Source organism: Planococcus citri, chromosome 1 (genome assembly GCF_950023065.1).
Source record: "Planococcus citri chromosome 1, ihPlaCitr1.1, whole genome shotgun sequence".
NCBI lineage: Eukaryota > Metazoa > Arthropoda > Insecta > Hemiptera > Pseudococcidae > Planococcus > Planococcus citri.
The window spans coordinates 37,806,670-37,827,975 of record NC_088677.1 but is presented as its reverse complement, the minus strand read 5'-3'; the positions used below and the strand labels follow the sequence as shown (position 1 = coordinate 37,827,975).

General features: G+C 33.4%; 3 protein-coding genes and 1 long non-coding RNA gene across 8 annotated transcripts in view; 2 read left to right on the top strand and 2 right to left on the bottom strand.

Annotated features, from left to right (window-relative positions):
• The window catches only part of LOC135831770 (nephrin-like), a 67,920-nt gene extending 57,245 nt beyond the window's left edge, over positions 1-10,675 (top strand). For 2 of the 3 annotated variants that reach the window (XM_065344516.1, XM_065344518.1), the window contains 17 exons: positions 1,444-1,596; positions 3,188-3,370; positions 3,469-3,625; positions 4,519-4,655; positions 4,781-5,080; positions 5,184-5,320; positions 5,603-5,759; positions 6,136-6,441; positions 6,587-6,850; positions 6,939-7,223; positions 7,498-7,682; positions 7,906-8,122; positions 8,296-8,499; positions 8,861-9,010; positions 9,085-9,251; positions 9,449-9,587; positions 9,747-10,675. In XM_065344516.1, coding sequence (XP_065200588.1) covers positions 1,444-1,596; positions 3,188-3,370; positions 3,469-3,625; positions 4,519-4,655; positions 4,781-5,080; positions 5,184-5,320; positions 5,603-5,759; positions 6,136-6,441; positions 6,587-6,850; positions 6,939-7,223; positions 7,498-7,682; positions 7,906-8,122; positions 8,296-8,499; positions 8,861-9,010; positions 9,085-9,251; positions 9,449-9,587; positions 9,747-9,973 — 3,368 coding nt within the window. In that variant the 3' untranslated portion in view covers positions 9,974-10,675. The remainder of the gene's footprint in view (positions 1-1,443; positions 1,597-3,187; positions 3,371-3,468; positions 3,626-4,518; positions 4,656-4,780; positions 5,081-5,183; positions 5,321-5,602; positions 5,760-6,135; positions 6,442-6,586; positions 6,851-6,938; positions 7,224-7,497; positions 7,683-7,905; positions 8,123-8,295; positions 8,500-8,860; positions 9,011-9,084; positions 9,252-9,448; positions 9,588-9,746) is intronic. The other variant, XM_065344517.1, reaches the window with a different exon arrangement.
• Positions 1-21,306, bottom strand: part of LOC135831773 (uncharacterized) — a 334,614-nt gene that overhangs the window by 209,438 nt on the left and 103,870 nt on the right. The window lies entirely within an intron of this gene.
• Positions 15,288-16,443, bottom strand: LOC135831769 (chromatin complexes subunit BAP18-like). 2 transcript variants are annotated; one of them, XM_065344513.1, is made up of 4 exons: positions 16,183-16,436; positions 16,004-16,095; positions 15,711-15,812; positions 15,288-15,627 (listed from the first exon to the last, which is right to left on the bottom strand). In XM_065344513.1, the coding sequence occupies exons 1-4, from the start codon at positions 16,198-16,200 to the stop codon at positions 15,417-15,419; spliced, it is 423 nt and encodes a 140-aa protein (XP_065200585.1). In that variant the 5' UTR covers positions 16,201-16,436; the 3' UTR covers positions 15,288-15,416. The 2 variants fall into 2 exon arrangements, with proteins under 2 accessions (XP_065200585.1, XP_065200586.1); XM_065344514.1 differs by having other exon boundaries at positions 15,440-15,627; positions 15,707-15,812; positions 16,183-16,443.
• LOC135831768 (uncharacterized) lies at positions 16,564-19,252 on the top strand. 2 transcript variants are annotated; one of them, XM_065344511.1, is made up of 2 exons: positions 16,564-16,868; positions 17,466-19,252. In XM_065344511.1, the coding sequence occupies exon 2, from the start codon at positions 17,466-17,468 to the stop codon at positions 18,945-18,947; it is 1,482 nt and encodes a 493-aa protein (XP_065200583.1). In that variant the 5' UTR covers positions 16,564-16,868; the 3' UTR covers positions 18,948-19,252. The 2 variants fall into 2 exon arrangements, with proteins under 2 accessions (XP_065200583.1, XP_065200584.1); XM_065344512.1 differs by having other exon boundaries at positions 16,852-16,992.

The following is a 21,306-nucleotide window of genomic DNA, read 5'->3' as shown; positions in this document are numbered from 1 at the left end:
TATAAGTAATTAGGTAACTTTGATTTCTCCACCTTTTTTTTTTTTACTTAGCATAATGTGGTCTCACCCTCAATTTCATGAGAAAGAAAAGGATCATAGTACATAGTTTGAAAGGACGAATAAGTATTGAATAGAGCCAATCTTTGAAGCGGTCAGATACAGGAGAGCGAGGTGGAGAGAAATATTTTAATCATCTTGTCTACTTTGAGTAAAATGATGAAAACGGTGAAAATTCCCTGAAGAATCATTGAAAATCTTCGGATTCAAGTTGAGCACAAACATAGAGAATATTACATACCTAATAGCTATTATAACTAGAAGTGAAATGGTAGACAGGAATGTTTTAATCGCTATTTTCATTGTTTTGTTCTTTTTTTTCTCTCTATCTCTTTCTATCCTTCCCTATCATAATATTTCAAAGAACGAATTTAATACGTAAAGTGGAAAAAATCTCAGTGCATGGAAGTCGTTTCATCGGACGAAATGAAAAGAACCCATTATCATCACATGCACGAATACACTTTCGATGTCACGTTCGTGAAATACGCAAACAGAAAATGGTATCGGCGGAGATTTTATGATGGGAGCAAGGAAAGCTAAAAACTGAACCCCATAACATAACATATCCCATCGGTATACGTTGAAATTCGTGTAGTATGATCGGAGAGAGGAAAGGAAATAGATGAGCTCCGCAATGACCAACTGCAAATGTTGAATGTCATGTAAGATACCTAGATTATGTTGTCTATTCTTACGGTAGGTACTTATTTTTCAACAAAAAATTGAACAACTTTCTACCTATGTTTTGATGTGTGGAAAACAAATTGCATTAATGTGAAGTTCAATAATAAACGAAAATTATAGCAATTTTACTATTTAAAAAAAAAAAAAATGTTCATTTTCAACGAGTAAGGGATGACTTTCATAAATTTTTACCCAATAAAAATACCAATACCATAACGGTAAAAAATAAACGGTTTTGAAGAAGAACGTGCGAGAGAGGTTTGTCACCTTTAAAAAATATTATTTCAAAAATCTCTATGATTTGAAGAAAAAATCAAAAAAGTATTCTAAAGCAAAAAGTTGATTTACTTTGCAGGGAGTTGTAAGATGATCGGCAAATGAAGAAAAAAATCCCAACTTATCAATAATTCATCATAACGTACCTAGACCTACTTATTCATTGAGTAAATTTGATTGGTCATCATTGGAAAACGATCGGAAGTTGGTACTTTTTTTAATGTAAATATTTCCAATGTTACCAGCGTAAATAGGCTACATACCTAGGTACCTAATAATTCTCCAACAAAGCTATTAGAAATTAATATCGATGAATTATTTAATTATGTACAATCGAATTTGATACTCGTCTTTTTCGAAGAAAAATATCCATTTCATAAATAATGGCCATATGTAATTTTAAATCAATATTTCAATTTCCAGCGCCTCCTTCGTCATTGGAAATGTTCAATTTTGCAAATAACTCCAAGGTTACCGCACGGGCAGGGGATGAATTAAAATTGCAATGCTTAGCTAGAAATTCGAAGCCGCCGGCGAAAATATTATGGTACAAAGGAAGAAACGAACTCGAATCGGGTAAGTTTTAATTTAATAATAAACTTTTCATTGCGGGCGTTAAAGGCTAAGTTAAACGTTAGATTAAAGAAAATTTCTCATCTTTGTTTAATGACGAGATAACTAGCTGCGAACTATTAAGTACCAGTACCTAGCGTCCTAACGTAAGACTAAACGGTACCAGTAATAAGTTTCTTGTTAATATACGTGTGTGTTTGTTTATGTAATGCTGCACATTGTAAAACTTACTACATACTCAATGTACATTGTATGTAGGTACATCGTATCTACTATATACGAGTAGAAACATGTACCTCGGCATATACACGTCAACACGTGGTATTGTATTTACATGCGACATGGTTTCGTAGAGGCTTGGACTGGCTCAAAAGGGCCTATCGGGAAATCATGAAAATACGAGCCTAATCCAACATTAAGGGTCCGTTTTTTAAATTCATTTTCATGTAAAAAAATTTCGAAAAATCAATTCCAGATGGAAGAGGGAGAGGGAAATACGGGTAATAGTATTTTTTTATTGGTAGGTACAAAAATGAAAATTTTAAAAACATTTAACAAACATTTTCAATTATTATCAAAACTACAAAACTTGTAAAAACGGTAACAAGATAATGCATAGGTACCTAATGTAAATACCTACTACCAAGGTTGTACTAAAAAAACGAAACAGTGTTTTAAACATGTTTAAAACGTGTTTAAAATATAGAATTTATAAAAAACATCAAGTATGTTTTAAAACAAAATCATATTTTAAACGTTTTTTTTTGCTTGAAACGTGTTTTTTTCGATTTTTGTTTTCATAACCAAAAACTATGTTTTTTTTTAGAACTTTTCTTGAAAAAATTTCGTACATTTTTGCAGTGGATGGCGTAGCCAAAATTTTCTCAAGGAGGGGACAAAACCAGATTTTTAGGCATGAAAAATTGAAATTAGAGGTAATTTTCAGAAAACGTTTGTAATGTAAGATGATTTTGTAAAAACGAAAAAAAAGCGAAAATTTGTTGAAAAAAATGGATCTGAAAAACGCAGAGTCCACTTTACGACCCCCTTCCCCCCTCCCCACCGGTTGGCTACGCCACTGCATTTTTGATTACGACGAAACGTACGTTGCGAATGATCGTCAATTTTCGTCATGTACTTGATAAAGAAGAAAAATCGGCCTTTCAATTGAAAAATTGCGTTCTTCATCATAAAATATATGTAAAACATGTTTAAAACACGTTTTCTTTCACCGAAGGGCCCATTGTCTACCCTAAGGATCTATTTTTTTTTAGAGGGGCCCACCGGGAAACTCCCGGTATCCCGGGTGAGGCCAGTCCGCGCCTGCTTACATGCGAGTAATTTTAACTTGCATAGTACCTACTGCCTATTAATAAAACGACATCTCGATAATAGATATTCCTTTCAAAAGAACTAGGGGAAAAAATTGAAAAGAATCGTGCAGTGCACGAATTTGTAGGTTAACCTAAATTTATGTGGTAGGTGGATGGATAGCTATATTAGCTAACTAGCAACTAACTGCCGTAACTTCGAAAATGGGTTAGTTATCTAATTGCAAAATGGAAAAATTGTATTTTTTTGTATTTTTTCATAGGTCACACCAATGAAGAAAAAAATTGCCAAAAGAAAAATGGGACTAATGCGATAGAATGTGATGTATTGAGTACGCTGACAATAAAAATCAAATCCAATGAATCATCTTTGCAACTTAGTTGTGTGGTTAAACACGAAGCTCTATCCAGTAGAATGTTTTCGACGGCTCAGTTCGTGGTGCAGTGTACGTTTATATTATGAAATTAAAATTTTTCAAAACCTATTTGTTTTAGTAGTTTAAGCATAAAAAACTACTTGAAAATTTTCGTTTTTCTCTCGTAGATCCTCCAGAAACTCCATTCATTGACGGATATCACGAAGGTCAAGATGTACAGGACGGAGATCAAATTAATTTGACGTGCCGATCATCGGGAGGAAATCCTCCGGCACATTTGCGTTGGTATAGGAATGCAAATAAATTGGAAGCTCCGGCGAATACGTGAGTACAAAGTGATACCTATATATTTACTTACACGATTTTCTTTCTTTAAAAATAGCGCGAATTGCTTTAGCTTACGAAGTATGGTCCTTGTGTGTAGTGAAGTAGGGCGATGAAATAAAATTGTGAAACGATGGACATTTCAAAAATTTGAATTGGTCAATTCCTGTTTACCGCAGACCTCGATTTCAATTTGATCTATACATTTTCAATTTTTTTTTATGATTTGAATTGTAGTTAATACGTTTTGGTGACATTGAAGGTGCTTATCTACTTTTTTCAAGAAGTGGCAATGAATGGACTGATATAGGCTTAACGTTGCTTCATAAGCTAGAAAATAATGTTCTAAATCATAAATGATTTTCACCCATTCAGGCATTCACACATTTTAGCTTCGTTTTTCTAAATTTTTCCATGCCAGAAAAATTGAAGCTCTTGTGTTGGTTTGTCGAGGCAGAGCTTTCTTATTTTAACCTTTCAGTTTCATCAGTATATTGCTAGTTGCTACGGATACCAAAATGCAAAAATAGAAAATAGAAAATGTTAAGTAGGCTTTACTTATGAGTTGGAGTTTAATAATTTGATAGGTACCTACCATTTTGAATGATAAAGTGCATCGGATCAAAAACAAACAATTATAATACTATAGTCGTTTAACCAAAAAAAAAAAAACAAGAAGGAAAAGAACTCGTTTAAAAATGTTGCTCGATAAATCTTGCCGTGTTTGTGAGTAACAATGATTAGTGATTGTTGTTAAACCCACGTCATTAACGAATAAACTCAAACTCAACAAAAATCAGTGGGTAATTTAGTATGCAGTGTGATTCGAAATTGTATGCATACAACTGCCTTACTAACTTTTGCATAAGTTAAAATTTTTCTGACATTTTCAGAGAAAGAGGTAGAATTTCCGAAAGTTCCATCTCCATTGTAGTAAAACCAGAAGACAATAATGCAAATTATAGCTGCGAAGCTTCGAATCCTGCGACTGATGCTCCTCTTAGTACTTCAGTAAAATTTTCCGTTTTTTGTAAGTGAAGTGAACATTTCAATGGGCACGCTGCACCGTTACTTCAGATCGCGCACCACTCTGAAATAAGCACTTACTATAGTTCGTATTCTAAAACAAAATGATTTTTTTTTTTCCTAATAAAGTTGGTCCTGCGGACGTTGCAATATCTGGAGCAGGAGAGGGAAAGACTGGCGATGTTGTTAGTGTGACTTGTACGACTACTACAAGTAATCCACCCGCTGAAATTGCATGGACTGTCGATGGTCATCAGAACACCAATGGTGTGTCCACTTATTCACCGGGTGATTACGGAGGAAAAATTACGATATCCACGCTTGAAATTACCATACCGTCGCAAAAAGAAGAAGTCAAGATTTCGTGTCTCGGCGCCAATCCAAAAATGCCGAAACAATCTCAACGCGAAAAGCATATTCAAGTTCATTGTGAGTTTCGAGCACAATTTTCTATTTTTTTTTTTTTTTTTTTTGCCTAAACTGGAGAAATGTTCATGAAGTTTTCTATGAAAATGTGATTTTTCCCTTGCAGATCCGCCTGGACAACCAATAATCAGTGGTTTTGTTAAAAACGGATACATTTTATCTGATTCGAAACTTACCTTGACCTGCACATCTTCTGGTGGAAATCCCTTGGCTTCGTTGACTTGGTATAAAAATAATAAAAAGGTATGTTCATGCAAGTTACATATTATATAACGTTTCATTTAACTGCCGGGCGTCTGTTTAATCCTGAACCTTGGTTAGTTTTAAACTTTATGAAATGGTGGAATAGGTTGTTTCATCTGTGTAATTTGAATTTTTTGCGAAAGAAATGAGTTAATGGCTCCAGTTGAATGAACTCTTTATACACCTACTTACCTATTAATTAATTTTGGTAAAAAGTCAGCAAAATGTATGTATGTACGAATACCTACTCACTTTATGTATGAATTTTATGTTTTAAATTAGTTTTCTGGAGGTACTAAAACATCAGATAATTCAATGGCGTCCGCAAATATCACGTTTATTACCAATAAAGACGATAATGGAGCTGTTTACAAGTGTGAAGCTGTCAATCCCACCATTGAAACACCTTTGATAGCAACCATGACTCTGAACGTATATTGTAAGTTGTTATTTTTGAAGAATTGAGGATATAAAAACATGTCATTGGCCAAGGAATGGATTGAATACTCGTATCACTCCATTCGTAGAAGGGATAGAAAATGGTGTTGAGTAAAATTCTACCAATACAAAATTTGTAGAATTTGTAAACTTTTTGTATTTTTCTGGCTGCTAATGTTTTTTTAAAATATAAATTTTAAAATAAAGGGGCCTGTCTACCTTCTGGCGGCAAAAATAAAATTATTCAATCTGAAAACGTGTTTGCAAGATGATTCTTATTTTTTTAGACTACCTTGATCCACTGTTCTAACTTTCATTGTTTAAACCCATGTGCATTTTTAGATTTAGCTACTCATCTGTAATACGTTCTATTTCAGTTCCTCCGGATGACGTAAAAGTCAGTGTGATGCCAGAAGAATTACACGTTGGCACGCAAGCGAAATTACAATGTAATGCAACAGTTAGTAATCCGATGGCTGAAATTACGTGGTGGTTAAATGGTCTACCTTTGACGGAAGGAATTACGTATTCGAATAAACCTGGTTTACATGGTGGACAGTTAGCGTTTAGTGAATTGATTTTGGACGTGACTGCCGATATGAATGGAAACACGATTACTTGTCAAGCTACAAACGCTGTTTGGGGTCTTAGTAAAACTTCACATGCAGATTTGAATGTCAAATGTAAGTATAGGTACCTACCTATGTCTGTATGTACTACATAATAATGTAGGAATAATATCTTCTCACATCTCACATTTGCCTACTGTGTTTTTACATGTTTTTTTTGTTTTTTTTTGTTTTTATTTTTCTGTCATTTTAATTGAAGATAAACCGAAGTTTTCTGAATCCAATCATACAAGCGCTACTTTAAAAACTGAAGGCGAATTTTTCACCGTTTCTTTCGAAGCGAATGGCAATCCTTCAGATATTTCTTACGAATGGAAAAAAGACGGACATTCTTTGAACTCTCATCGCGGTTCCACGTTAGCCATCAGAAATGTCAAAAAATCTGATGGTGGTTTTTATACATGTCAGGCTACTAATTCTGAAGGTTCTTCCGATTTCATTTCGTTCAGATTAGTGGTGAAATGTAAGTCAACTAGGGAAATTTTTTCAAAAATATTGGCCCGGTAGACCATTGATTAATTACTCAGTTTTTGTTCTTCGTGTGTTTTCAGATGGTGCGAGTATCACCAATATTTCACGAGTGGTTGTTGCAAGTAACTTTTCTGATGTTGAAATGTGGTGTACAGTTGATGGAAATCCTATAGAATCGCACCACGTTTCATGGATTGGACCGCGAGTCGTCGGGTTACTTGATAGAATGCAAATTAATTTTGATAACAATACTTCGATTTTGAAAATTACCAAAGTTACCCATCAAGATACCGGATTTTACTACTGCGTTGTTAATAATACTATAGGTCCTGTCATAAACGACTCTGTGAGACTGATCCTTGAACGTAAGTACATAGTTGGAAGAATTACAAAGAAATAACTTTTTCTGTGAATAATATCTACTTCTACTTAAGCGTCGTATGTTGGTGTGAAATTGTACTATTTTCGTTTTTTCAACTTGAAAAGAGAAGTTCTTGAGATGGAGGAAAAAAGTCAGTGTCCGAATTTGAAAGTTAATACAGTTTATATGAGATTCGATGATGATGAAATAAGTTATGTACAATTTCACCCCGACAGGCACAATAATGTACATGGTAGTTATCTAGAATATTTTTTCAGACTCTCCGGTTACCGAAAATCGACCTTTCAATTATACGAGTAAAATTGCCTGTGATTATGGTAAAACTGCTCATCTTACGTGTGAAGCTTCTGGTGTTCCGGAATTGTACTTCAGCTGGTCAAAAAATAATGACGCTAAAGAAATATTGAAAAGTAGTTCTAAATATTCGGTGGATAGAAATAAAGTGAGTCGTCTATTTACCTTATTCACTTAAAAAAGTCCAACTTCTTATAAGGATTATTAAAATTGATATTGTACGTATAACATTACATAAAAGTCTGGTCGTTTTAGTGTGCCTATATAGTACTAGATTTCACTGCTGAACAAGGAACATTACCTACTTGAAAAGATTAAATGCGTGTGAAATGTCCAAATGAGTAATTAGGTATTGATTGTAACTGTTGCAGTTGGATTTGTTGAACTATACTTCCACACTTACGATCAACAACGTAACGATTAAAGATTATGGAATTTACACCTGTACGATAAAAAATAAACTGGGCTCAGCGAAAGTTGTTTTTGAGCTATTGGTCAAATCAAAACCATACGCGCCTATTGAGTTAAAACTAATTAATACAACCCACAATTCTTTGACAATATCGTGGGCATTGGAATTTGACGGTGGTAAGTGCAATACTTGTACAAGTACCTATAGTTGAATTTATGTTGTTTTTTTTTGTTATGTCAGCTGGTATTGTTATACCTAATATCGATATAAGTTTTGAGGGAAAAGATGAACCAATATGTAAATTGTTATTTTCTATTTGTATTTATTTACCTATTTATTTCCATTTAAGGTGAACCCACATCGTTCAATATCAGATATTACGATGCTAGAGACGGAGATAGTCCAAAATATCACGATGCTGATGTAGGCAATGTTACCACGTATACTATTACTGGATTGCAATCCGGCGTGATGTACATTTTTGACGTTAAGGCTCTCAATAGGAAAGGTGAAAGCAGTTACTCTTTCGTGAAATTGAACTGCACAACTATGCGTTAGTATCTCTTTTTGTATTTTCATGAATGTTACTGAATTTTCGCTACCTATATAAAAGTATCAAGTAGGTACCTATCTACAGTCATAGACATAAAAACAAAACATGGTACTTGGCCTAGGATTTACCCTCGTATGAAAGTCCACTGAACTTCAAATGCTTCTTTATTAATGAAACAAATAAAGAACAAATAAAAATTTTTCAACACCGAGTATTTGTTTTAAATTAAATATAGGTAGATAACTATATGTTGGGTAGTGGGTAATAAGTAGATGCTTATTAAATTACTTGATATTCTATAGTAATTTCTTTTACATAATTATAGTCGTATGTCGCTTTAAAATATATTTCTTTATTCTAGTTGCTGGAAGTAAATTGATCGTGGAATTACCCGTGGATGGCGAAGGTTTAATTTTGATCGTTGCGGCTGGTATTGGAATATTGCTAATTTGCTTGAATATCTTCATCGTTTTGGTTTGCATGTGGAAAAAATCTAAGAAAGTGAAAAAAGGTTTGAAATTTACTTTTTGAAGTGTTGAATTGATTAAAAATCGTTTTATAAATTAATGGAAAATTGTTTTCCAGGTTTGACCGATGAAAATGGAAGAAAACCTAGTACAATAGAAATGTATGGTCCGGGTAGTCGAAACAGTACAGATTTGAGTGGACGGGTTGAAACGGTGAGTTCGTCCTTACCATCTGAAAAAACTGTTCGTTTTTCAATGTCGGAAGAAACTAACAGATATCACATCGTAAGAAAGCAATTTCTAATGCGGTGCTTGGTTTTAGTTTAAATTGCAACTTCTACTGGCTGTATTATATTAATGTCATGTTTATAGTATTCTATTCGCTTCGCTTCATGCGGCATTTGCTTTTTTTAAAAATTCATCCGCGTACGTAATTCTTCAGAGCATTATCAAATATTTTTCATCTTATTTGTATATTTCAGACTGATGATCAGACTGATGTACCATACATTATAGAAGATATCAACTATCCATTCATCGAAAATGGCGATTATGAGTTGCAAAGGCGACACAGCACCAAAGATTTACTTTCGCAAAAGTTATATGGAAATGCTTATGAAGGTACCTATAGAACTTGATTCGGGTTTCTCCCAGTACCCACTCCCTTGCCCTACTTGCATTAGTGTACAATCAAGGCGTTTGCCCCTTGATGTATGTATAGTTTTGAAATGGAGGTAGTTGCTTTGCACTAATACATATATGGTTTCCTTTTCGCAATAGGTTATTCTACTATCGGACACGGCCATCACCTAAAACCAATGGCTCCTCAATATATACCTTACAGCATCAGTTCCATGAACTTTGCTCAATCAACGATGCCGAATACCGGCAAACGAAAACATTTACACGTTCATCATGATGGTTACTATCGAGATGTTTCTCCAACACCAACACTTCCACCACCGATGTCCAAAAGTCTGCTTTCAGAGCATTTTTTGAATTTATGAGCAGACACGTGTTGTTTTCCCCCAATGATGAGAGTTCATCGGAATAATTATTCATCAGTCTTCCTTACTTAATGTTATTACTTGTTATTATAATTATTAATTTTATTAAAAATCAATGTTCCTTTACCGTGTAGCTTAATATTATTTTTTCGAGTCTATTCTTCATTCAAAATGTACCTACTTGTAAATTTTTTTTATTATTATGTCGTTTGTAAATGTTATTGAGTCTAACTGAGATCATTTTTCGACGCCATGCGTATCGTTTGTGATTTATTATTGACTTCTTACTTTCGATAATGAAATTGGTTTATTTTGGTAATGATGACGACAGTTCGAAGTTGTTTTGAAATGTTGATTTGTGGAGTGTGATGTAAAAGTACCTAATTAAAATTTCATGTTACTATTTTAATGATCTCTCTGGTCATGGGATTGAAAATTGATCTTGTACGTAGCTTAAAAGCGAACTATTACTAAATTATTATTTTTTTTCTATTTTGTATTTGTAATATTTTTGTACTTACTTATTGTATTAGAGAAATTCATTTTGTTACCTTTACGTTCTCAAAGATCCTGATTTATAAGGTTTTTGTTACTCGTACGTTCTGTTCGATATGAAATATTCCAATTAATCATGTTATTACTACGATTTTGTTATTTTGTTCTCGTGTAATTTTTGAAAGTAAAATGTGATTTTGTACGTTATTGAATGATGGTTTTCATTTTTATAATTACTAAGATAGGTGCCGTTTTGTAATATATGTGGAAACTTTTTTATTTAAAACCTCCCAAGTACTAAATATATGCAAAAGTGTGTACTTATTAATCACGATTTTAACTCGAATCAGGTTCAATAGATATTTTCAGGGTCTGAAAAATTTACCACTGAGGTAAAAATGAAAATTTTGAGTGATAGAATGTGCTGCCGTTCTTACACAAACAAGGTTTTTAAAAAAAATCTATTTCGGAAGTCAAATTTCTTTAATATTTTGTAAGTACATTACATTATACTTACTTGCTTGTTACGCTGCAGGGAACGGTGCGGCGTTTCTATTCACTTCAAATGTTATTGTTTGCTGCCAGTGCCAACAGCGAAATAATTTCTGGTGAAATTTTCATTTAATAAAGCTTTGAAGGGACTAATTTATCAACATGTACTTATATTCTAATGATATGGAACTATGTCACAATGAACCGATTATTGTTCAGAACGATTTCAACAACCATTTGCCCCTTCAATGAGAGGATAGGCAACCTTTTCGTCTACAGATTGTTCATGATGTATCCGGTTATGTTCACTGTTCAGACGTCGGTCGGTCGACTCTCGAGTCTCGTGGTCTCGGTCTCGCTCTCGAGCAGTTAAGCTAAGTTAAGCATGAAGCTACGATAAAAAACTTCTTTTCAAAATCGTTCATCTGTCAATTAGTCACTTATGTAAATCTTAAAATTCATCTCGGCTCTAAATTCAACGAATTTTTTCCCTGATAATTTTCTCTTCATTTCAAAACTGCAAAGAAAGGATGGTGAAACGCGCGCAAATCATGAGACAGAAAGAAAATGCTTGTAGTTGGTTTGCTTAGTTGCACACGTGATTCGATCCGATTGTCTGAATTGAAATGTTGTGATTGGTCAGTTAGTCTTTGATTGCTTTGTTTCACTACTTGTTACGAATACTACGATTACGATACTACTACTACTAGTTGCCGACACGGTTAAGGGTAGATGGTATGATTTGCGTTTTATGATGCGTATATTTCAAAAGTAATCTGAGTCGTTTGCATTTAATGTGTTCGGTTGTGTGATTGCTTTTCTTACTTGACGATCTGGGGTAATTATTGTGTTCGGAACTGACTCTGTTTTTGTATTGCAACAATTATTTTACCATTCTACGTTTTATCAGTATTGCTTCATACTTGCATCTAACAGCCGACCAAGTGACGAAAAACGAACTGCCCTGTGGAAGTGGAACCTGAATCATACGCGTAAGCCGACAAATCTAATATTTCTCAGACATGGATCAGAATAATTGTAAAAGAAGAAACACCGAAGATCTCAGTAATTCAAGGGATTGTGGAACTACTCGAAAACGCTCCAAAGAACAAGGTACCAAAGAAACTGCAATTAACGATTACATCGATGAATATTTTGAAAAGTTGCAGTATTTGCAACAGAATCAGAGGGGTGACGTTTCCGGAATGATGAATTCCGAGTTGGTAAGAAATATAATTTCCAAATTTAATAAGATATTTCAACTGTGGGACGAGAATCCGTATTTTCAACGGTCGTTGGATAGATCAGTGTTTGAAAATATTCACAAAAATATGTCAAACATATTCAACACCAACGAACATGATACTACAGCAACTGGCGGCGATGTGTTGTTCACTTTAAAGTGTAAGTTGTGCCGGAAAACATTCCCGCTCCGAAATAAGGATTGTTCCTACTCCTATGACTGCCACGAAATTTCACACCGCATAGATTTTCTGGAAAACGATCCAACGGAAACTGCTGCTATGCGCCTGTACGACAGTGTTTTCATGTATGCTCGATGTTATTTATGCTCAGAAGAGATACAATTAGAAAATTTGATTGAAGGGAAAGATGATCCAATCGCTCAACATTTAAAATCGACATCTCATCGAAATAAAAGTAAACTATTTCAAAACAATCAACACCATATTGAAGATTTATGTTGGAAAAACAATGTATTTAAATGCTTAATCTGTAAAAAACAATACTTTGTGGATGAATTTGCCAAACATTTCAAGTCCGATCATGTAATCAGCAAAACGAACGACGTGGATGTAGAGGATGTAGATGTTGACATGGAGAAAATGTGCATTTAGACATGTGTTTGTATTCATCCAATCTCGCTTAAAGCTTCGAGTAGGTGAACATGAATTTTGTGATTAGGTACAGAAAGTGTTTCTTTATTTTCAACGAATTTTTCTTAGAAATTACCTATAGTTGAATCATTTTTGTACATATTGTTGATTGTCATAATGTTTTTTCAAATTATGAATTATTCGCATCAAACGATATGTTCTAGTATGTGTGTAAGTTTATAGAGATAGTAATTAATCGGTATAAATATGCATTATTTTATCAAGCAAGATAGTACTCAGTAATTTTAATATTCTGAGGAGTCTTTTTTTAACTTATATTATTAAAAGCGTTTCCATTCTATGAAATTATTAATTATCGTTTAGTTATATCCTTATATCGCATCAAATTGACTGTAGTTATTTTCTCTTGTCAGGTGCAGGTACTTAGGTACTTACCTATATTCAACGTAGATCGAGATCCCGTCTTGCACGGCTGAATAAAGGTTTAAATGAAGAGCCTGACTGAAATTAACAGTGTTCTTCTGATGTCACGCATTTTTGCCTATTTTCGCCCTACTCTGCCTCCTATATGTACTTTTCAAATTAAGGAAACGAAGGAAAATACAATCTTCTGGAAACTTTACATTATTGTGTAGATAAGTACTTAGGGATTCAATTATTAAACACGAGATCACAAATTTGAAACGAGATTTTAAATTTGCAAAGCGTATCAAAACTTCTTCGCTATTGTTAAAAACCGCGTTTAAGAATTTCAGATCAACGATTACGAATTATGTAATTGGGAGATTAATAGAAAATAATCAAATCTTTGAAAATTGAAAAATAAACTTCGAAATTTTTACTCCTAGGTATTCCAGATTCTAGACATTTTTCATTTTCTTACTTTTGATTTTTGAAATCATAAGTACCGATGAGCTGTTCAATAACGCAATAATGTTTCTTTTGTACCGATTCAAGTGCTTACGTATGCTGCATAGGTATATATTCAACGATTTCAAAAATGAGTACGCTTGTTGCTGATGGTACATTAATTTATTTTCTTCTGCAGGTTGTTGTTGTTGTTTTTTCAAACATTTTTCAAGTAGGTACCTACTCAACTGGCGCATGCACGTGGCGGTATCTACTCGAATTGATTCCCAAAATAAATATTAATAATCCCCCCCCCCAAATAGTTGAATTACATGAAATTGAATTGATTCCCACCTTATTTTTACATGTAATCAGATTGATTCCCGTCTTCCCGTAGCATGATAATATTGTAGGTAAGTCGGGGTCGTTCGGATTGAACTTTCATATGGATGATCAGAAAAAACTTGAAAGCATTATGGTTCAAAGTGTGAGTTTGGAGCTATAATTTTTAAATAAAGTATGTACTTACCTACTTCTGCACCTTTAATAAAAAATTAATAGTGACTTAAAAGTCGAAAATATTTTTGAAATTTCCGTTGGCGAATTATGGCCTTGGTAATTTTCCCATTTGAGATAGGGAAGCTATTTTTTTTAAATTGCGGCTCTGAACTTTACACTTTGAACAATAATAGGTAGATGTACCTACTTTCAAATTTTTTCTGATCATTCGTAAAAATAAAAAACGTGTTTCAATAGGAAAAGTGCGCAAATTCGGCAACTGCCCTGCCTAGTGCCTAGTGCACGCATTAAGCAATTTGGAACTGCGCGAATTCTGCGTAACATTCTACAAAAAACTAGGTATGTAACCTAAAGTGGTTCGAATCATCCGATTATGTCATTGAATGTTTGGCTAGGTCTATTCAGCTCGTTTCGCTAAAAAAAAATGCTTCTGTTCCTGATAATACATTTATAATTATGTTGAAAATGAGATTTTTTAAACCCTCAATCATCTCGAAAGTCAACGAGTTGTTACATATCGGCTATCAGATATGAAATTCAATGTGAGTAGGCTATCTACCGGTAGACCTAATGAGTGCATATATTGCCATTGGCTCGAATAAAATGCAGGTGGCTCAAAGGTTATAATTGTCTGAGCGTTTATTTTGTCCCGATTATCAGCTACCGGCGTAATTCTGAAGACGAGTACGAATACATACTAGAAGTTCACAAATGAAAATAAAAATTAATCGTAGATATTTTATTTTTTAAATATTGACGCAATCAAATAAAATTGCGCACGGCCTTACTATGCTGTTGTATGTAGTTATTAATTTTAGGTACCTCTTTCAAGCTTTTCATTTTCTATTCAAAAAGACTCCTAACTGACCGACAGTGGTTATTCACGAAATATTTTTTAGGTATTAATAAATTTTCTTGACGTTTTTCGGTTTAATGTAACTCTAAGTAGTTAGGCAAATCGTTCAATTTTCTAGTCTGTGGGAAAAAACTACGACGACAAGTTTCCACCGTCATGCAAAATGCAATGTGTAATTTCAATTCCTGTTCTAAAGCTATCTGTATCAACTAACGATTATTACATTTTTATAGAAAAGTTTCTCGCCTCAGTGTTATAAATATTTAATTTGAAAAAAATACATGTGTTTGTACAGCAACAAATTTTACAATTTTTCTACAATTAACGATCACAAAATATATAGCACAGTACATATGAAATAACTCCGGGAACTGATCTATATCATCAAATCGTTTTCTGGCAGATGTACAGTATTATATTCTTCGGCGACTGTCGTTTGTAGTTTGTTAGAAAGCGTATCATCGGATCCGCTGGAAATGACTGACTGTTCGTTAACAGACTCCGAGGTGACTAATTTTTGATTTTGTGAAGCAATTAAATTGCCGTCGTCTTCAGCTTTCTTTTTCATCGAGTTCATGTTTTGGATTCTGAAATGAAAAGTAATTCTCAAATAGAAAATGATAATCTATCTAAATGGCATACAGCAAGTGAAAACAAAAAGTGTACCAACAGGCCTCGTCTCTGTAAATCTTCACTAATTTTGTTTAAATCGTCACTGAATCGTCGAACAGCTTGTTGAAGTAATTCAATTTCAGTAGTGGTCCATTTGCCACTGTAATAAAAGCTCAGGATTAATTAAGATAGTACAGTAGTTATATAAATGTTATAGCTCTTCGTATTTATAGGCACTACACGGAGTTAAGTCATAAGTGATGAAAACTGTTTTTCGTAGCTAATGATAAAAATATTCTAAAATCGATGTCTGGCAAATGACAACGCTAGATGCATGATACACTCACTCACCCAGAAGGAGTATCCGCAGTAGGATGAAGCTGCAGTGTAAGCTCTCCCAATTTACTAAATGCGATACCAGCAGCGGAAAAAATTTCTCCGACCTGAGTAAATAATTTATAGATAGAAATGAATGCTCATAAACCATAAAACCTACACTTTTAAAATGCCATGACCGTGCTTTTACTCACTTTATTAGCTGGATTCATTTTTCAATCAGTGTTCAGTGGCATACACGAAATGGTTTCGTAATCACGTACTCTGTGGCTAATCAGGGAAATGAATAATATGTAATTGAAGATGAAGGAAACAGATCTGAAATCCACCCGATTTTTGCACGAAATGAAGAAACAGAATATTTAAATCTGAAATAATGAATTTGGCCGCTTTTTTGTGTTTTTCTGTTTTGCATTCCTCAATTTGATTTGTTGTTTACAAAAATTAAATTGTGATAAAGGAATCTCTATATTCACTCTGTTTTTGTTAAATTCACGGAATTTCTACGTTGCCAAATTTGTGTTATCTGTGTTAAGGTGTTTCACGTGAGATGTGGCAACTAAGCATCGAACAACAGCCAAAAAAATTTTCAACCTATTTTGTTTTCGTTGTATTTTTTTTATCGAAGCTTTTTGTTTTTGGGACATAGAGAAATTTTTTTCAAGAATTTTCTCGGTCTCGAGTAAAAATTGTGTGAATTGAATAATTTAGACAAATTGGTTTTGTCATCTCATCAAGTTGCCATCGTTATGTAAAAAAATCAATCACCCTTATGCTGTAGATTTTTTCTTATCATTAATATTTTAGCTTTTACATTTGCATCGGAAATCGGAGGTACTATCTGAATCTCAATTACTAATTATTACCAAAAAGAATCAAGGTGAGTTTTTTAAATTTTTTGCACTTACATTCGTAGTTTTCTTTAAATTATTAACTGTTTCGGATTATAAACTCATTCAGCAAATTATCAACTTCTTGTTCGTAATTCTTTCTCAAAATTCGAGGTACGTGTTTTTCATGAATAATAATTTTTTGAGCATAAAAAAAATACCCGATGATGTACGAAGAATCACCATATTTTTCTGTTACTTTGTACCGTTTATTTTTGAATATGACTCTACTAAATTTTTTGATGATATTGAAATTTTACGTAATGGGAATGCTACAAATACAAAATGTACCATGAGTATACCTGGTACTGGAAGTTTTCGTAATTCACTGATATATTCGCATGATTTGCTAATATTTTATCAAATTCATTTTCACTCAAAATATTGTCTTATAGGTATCTTGTAAGCATTGAAATTATGAGATATATTACAATTATATACATAAACATATTATGTGGGTTTCATTTACGTTTTGAGCAATTTTTTCAGATGATGCGTCATTCCTTCGAATCAATCATATTGCTAACGTTATGGTATTTTAAAAAGTGTTTAAAATTTTGTAATTTAACATACGTGTGTGATTTCAGATGGTGCACTCATTGATGAGAAAATCAGATACTTCTTGGTCTGAAGGAGGCATCGCAACTGTTTCCAAGGATGAATCAGAAAATCGACCTGTATACGATAATTTAGAAATTCGCGAAGATGTGCCGAAACCACCTAGTGAGCAGTTTTTCAATAATTTTAAATCCGTATTCAACCATCAACAAGAAGAGGAATTGGTAAATTATATTAAAAAAATGAACGAAATATTTTTTGGTTTGAGTAAAGAAGATATTTGCAGTATAGCATACAAATTTGCCCAGAACAAACGAATGGGACTCCCGTTTGAAAATGAAAACGTAGAAGATCGCTGGTATGCGAATTTTGTTGCTCAACATCCGGAAGTTATTTCAAAGTCATTGGAAAAAATTGTATCTAATGAATCGCCGAAGGATCAATTTTTTCATAAACTAAAAGTCATTTTGAAGAAACATAAATTTCCTCTCAGTCACGTGTACACTGTAGGCGAATTGTGTATTGGACGGACAGATAAGAAAATACCACGTATTGTTTCTGCCGAAAGGGCCAGGCAAAGTTTATCGTCGAGTTACATTGAAAACGAAGAGTTCATCACAACAGTGTTTTGTTGCTCCGCAATAGGAAATTTCGTTCCACCGGCTGTAATTCTACCTAAAAAAAGCAAATCGAAATTACTATGCGATTCGATTTGTTTCAAATCTGCACATGGCTGCAACACTTCCGGTATATTTTTAGACTGGTTGAAATTTTTCATAGAAACGATTCGACCGTCCGAAAATAAAAAAGTGCTACTGATTTTAGAAAACCATAGCTGGTATAAGAGCACTCAGATTTTTGACTATGCTGCCATTAGTAACGTAATATTATTTTCATTACCTAAACCATGCTGTACTGAATTGCATCCGTTATATCTTTCTGTATTTGAAACTTTCAAACAAAATTTTCATGACATCATTGAGAAGTGGTCAGAAAATCATGAACTAGAAAATCTCAGCTTTAACTTGAATCAGATTTTTCTGGAAGCGTATTTGAAATCCGTCAAGTTGCAGAACGCGATTAGTGGATTTGAAAAAGCTGGAATATTGGAATGCCATCGCGATGTATCCGCAGAAATAGACTGTTCGTCTGAAAATATCGATCAGTCGGATGGCAGCTCTTTTTTAGAAGCAAATTTTGCGCTGATCAAACGTGAGAAATTTAATTTTTTATGGAACGATTTACAAAAAAAGGCTGAGGCGAGACGGACTCGTAAAGTTAAATTACCTTTTATGCCTTATCCATTGCGGAATCGTAAGTATAAAATGAAAAATTCTTCCAAAAAACATAACGTAACTTTCAAATCATGTATTCAAACGAGACGTGGTAATCTTTCGCGCGTTAATGTAAACAATTTTGATTTACCGAAATCAAAACGTCGTAATGAAAAAAAAACTGAGAATGATGAATCAGTTATTCAAGTTGTATATGAATTAGAAATCGATTTTTGAGCGTTTCAGAATATATAAATTATTCACCAAAATTGTTAGAAATATCAAAATTTGAATGAAAAGTTTTATTCGTATGTCTGTGTTTATTCGTTAAGTATTAAGTACGTTTTAATACCTACCTATTTTGTTTCATATAATTAATTTTTTGCTGATTATTGGAAGTTACTTCGTTCCTACGTGATTTTTTGTTTTTATACTTAAGTTTCAATCATTTCAATCCTGTAAATGTGAATGATCGCAAAACTTTATGTACTGTTTGTAAAGTTGTTTGTTTTGTATAAATTAAAATTTTAAAAAAATTACTATTTGATCAGATCTTATCTTTCGCAGTTTCGCCCCAGGTTTTTATTGAAAACAGATATCTGGTACTGGGTACAAGCATCCCGTACAGTGTACACGTTGGTTGTATTTCTTCTAAATGGCCAGATATGAAAAGTTTTTCTGTACCGACTGAGTGAATACCTATTGCAATTTATTATCGAACAATTGACCAAGCGCCATATTTTTCTTTGAAAAGCTTGTTTAAAATAATCATCCCTCACCTCGCCTCAAACTTTCATCGCTTAAATGCATTGTTGAGTTGATTATCCAACATTAGAACAGATCAGAACAACGAGGTAATTGAGAAAATCTATCATTAGTATTTATTCGTATAGTTCAGTCTAATAAATTCGAATTTTATTTCATCGAAGTATTGAGTACATTTTTTTAAAGCAAAAAACAAATTATTTTGTAAATAACGTAATTTTTTCTAATCAAAGTTGGTACCTATTTTCTAGATTTTCAAAAGAGTAAGTATAAGTAAATGAATATACCTACTGGCATGGTTGTACCTAATCTTGAAAAATACGAATGTTCAATTATTTAAGTGAGATTTGGCCTCGAGACTCAAAAGGAATGAAAAATATAAAATCTATGTAATATATCTTTTGTACCTATTCACGAATGGAAAAAAAACGCTCTTTTGTTTCCCATTGCATAAAACATTTTAGATGAATTTTTTAAAAAAAGAATAATGAATTGGAGTTCGGCACAAGTACATAGGTAATAAACTTCTAAATACAAAATTGGAGAGGCATACAGAATATTTTTTACCAAACTGTTTAATATTCTCATTGCATTCAAAACGTAAATACTCGTAGATACATGAATTGTAAGCATAATATTCAACTTGAATCACCTTATACTTACCCAACAACCAAATTATAGCAAAATCGTATTGATGGTAGCTTACCTATTCTACGTACAGGGTGTCCAGAAATATCGTGAACCCCAAGGTTGGAAACGTGAAATAGATGCATATGATTGGTGGATTAGTGGAATGTTATCATCTCAGTCTAACAACCAATCATGTGCTATCATTATCATTCAGTGTGATCAACTGAAACGTTTTAGCAGAAAACTTTGTTAGGGGATCACAATATTTCTGGGCACCCTGTAGGTACTAGGTAGGTAAATATGTACTTTCCCTCTCAAATAATTCATTTTACACACTTGGAACACCAGTTGCATTTATTGATTGATACTTAGTATATAAATAAATTGGAGATTGCAGAAAGAGTCTTGTTTAAATTTTTTTGTTCACCTAATTTATGCCTGCTGCAATTAAGTACCTACATACATAACATCAAATTCGAAAGAGCAGTGATGGGTCTGATAAATAATATGAAAGGTATGCTATCTGTATCTATACACCCCACACCGCGCGTAATTCTCTCTTGAAAAATATAATTCCAAATGGATAGTCTGTACCGCGTGGCCATGTCTAAATACATAAAATAGGCCTAATCATCTAACGTTGGGAATTCTTTTTTTTATCATTTTTTTCCTCGTTTACTATAGCAAATAAAGTACGTATCTATGTACTTCTACTTATCTACTCGTACACACATGCAGTTATGCTCAAAAATATTGAGCGCTCGCAGCAAGTTTTTGAGGAACATGTAGGTTGGCAACATGAAATTGACACATGCGCCCACCAATTGTTATTCACTGTTACCTGCAGCTTTTAATTTTGATAAAAAAATTGTTTTGGGGTGCTCAACGTATTCGAAATTTCTGGGCGTGCTACTTGTAAAATTGTTTTGCAAATCAACTTACCTTTTTTTTTTTTTTTTCTTTTGTATCTTCATCAATCATCATCAACTTGTGTACTTCCGAAAAAACCATTTTCATTCCCGTTTCGATTTCAGTCCCTTCCTCTTACTTATTTTTCAATATTGATCTTCATTGAATTCAAATTCGAGAAAATATATTTATGGGTACCTACCTAAGTCGTAAATCTTTTTGACGAGAATTCAGCATCGTAAAAATATGCCGATTCACCACAATGAAAGCAATCGATATGCACGTCTTCGTC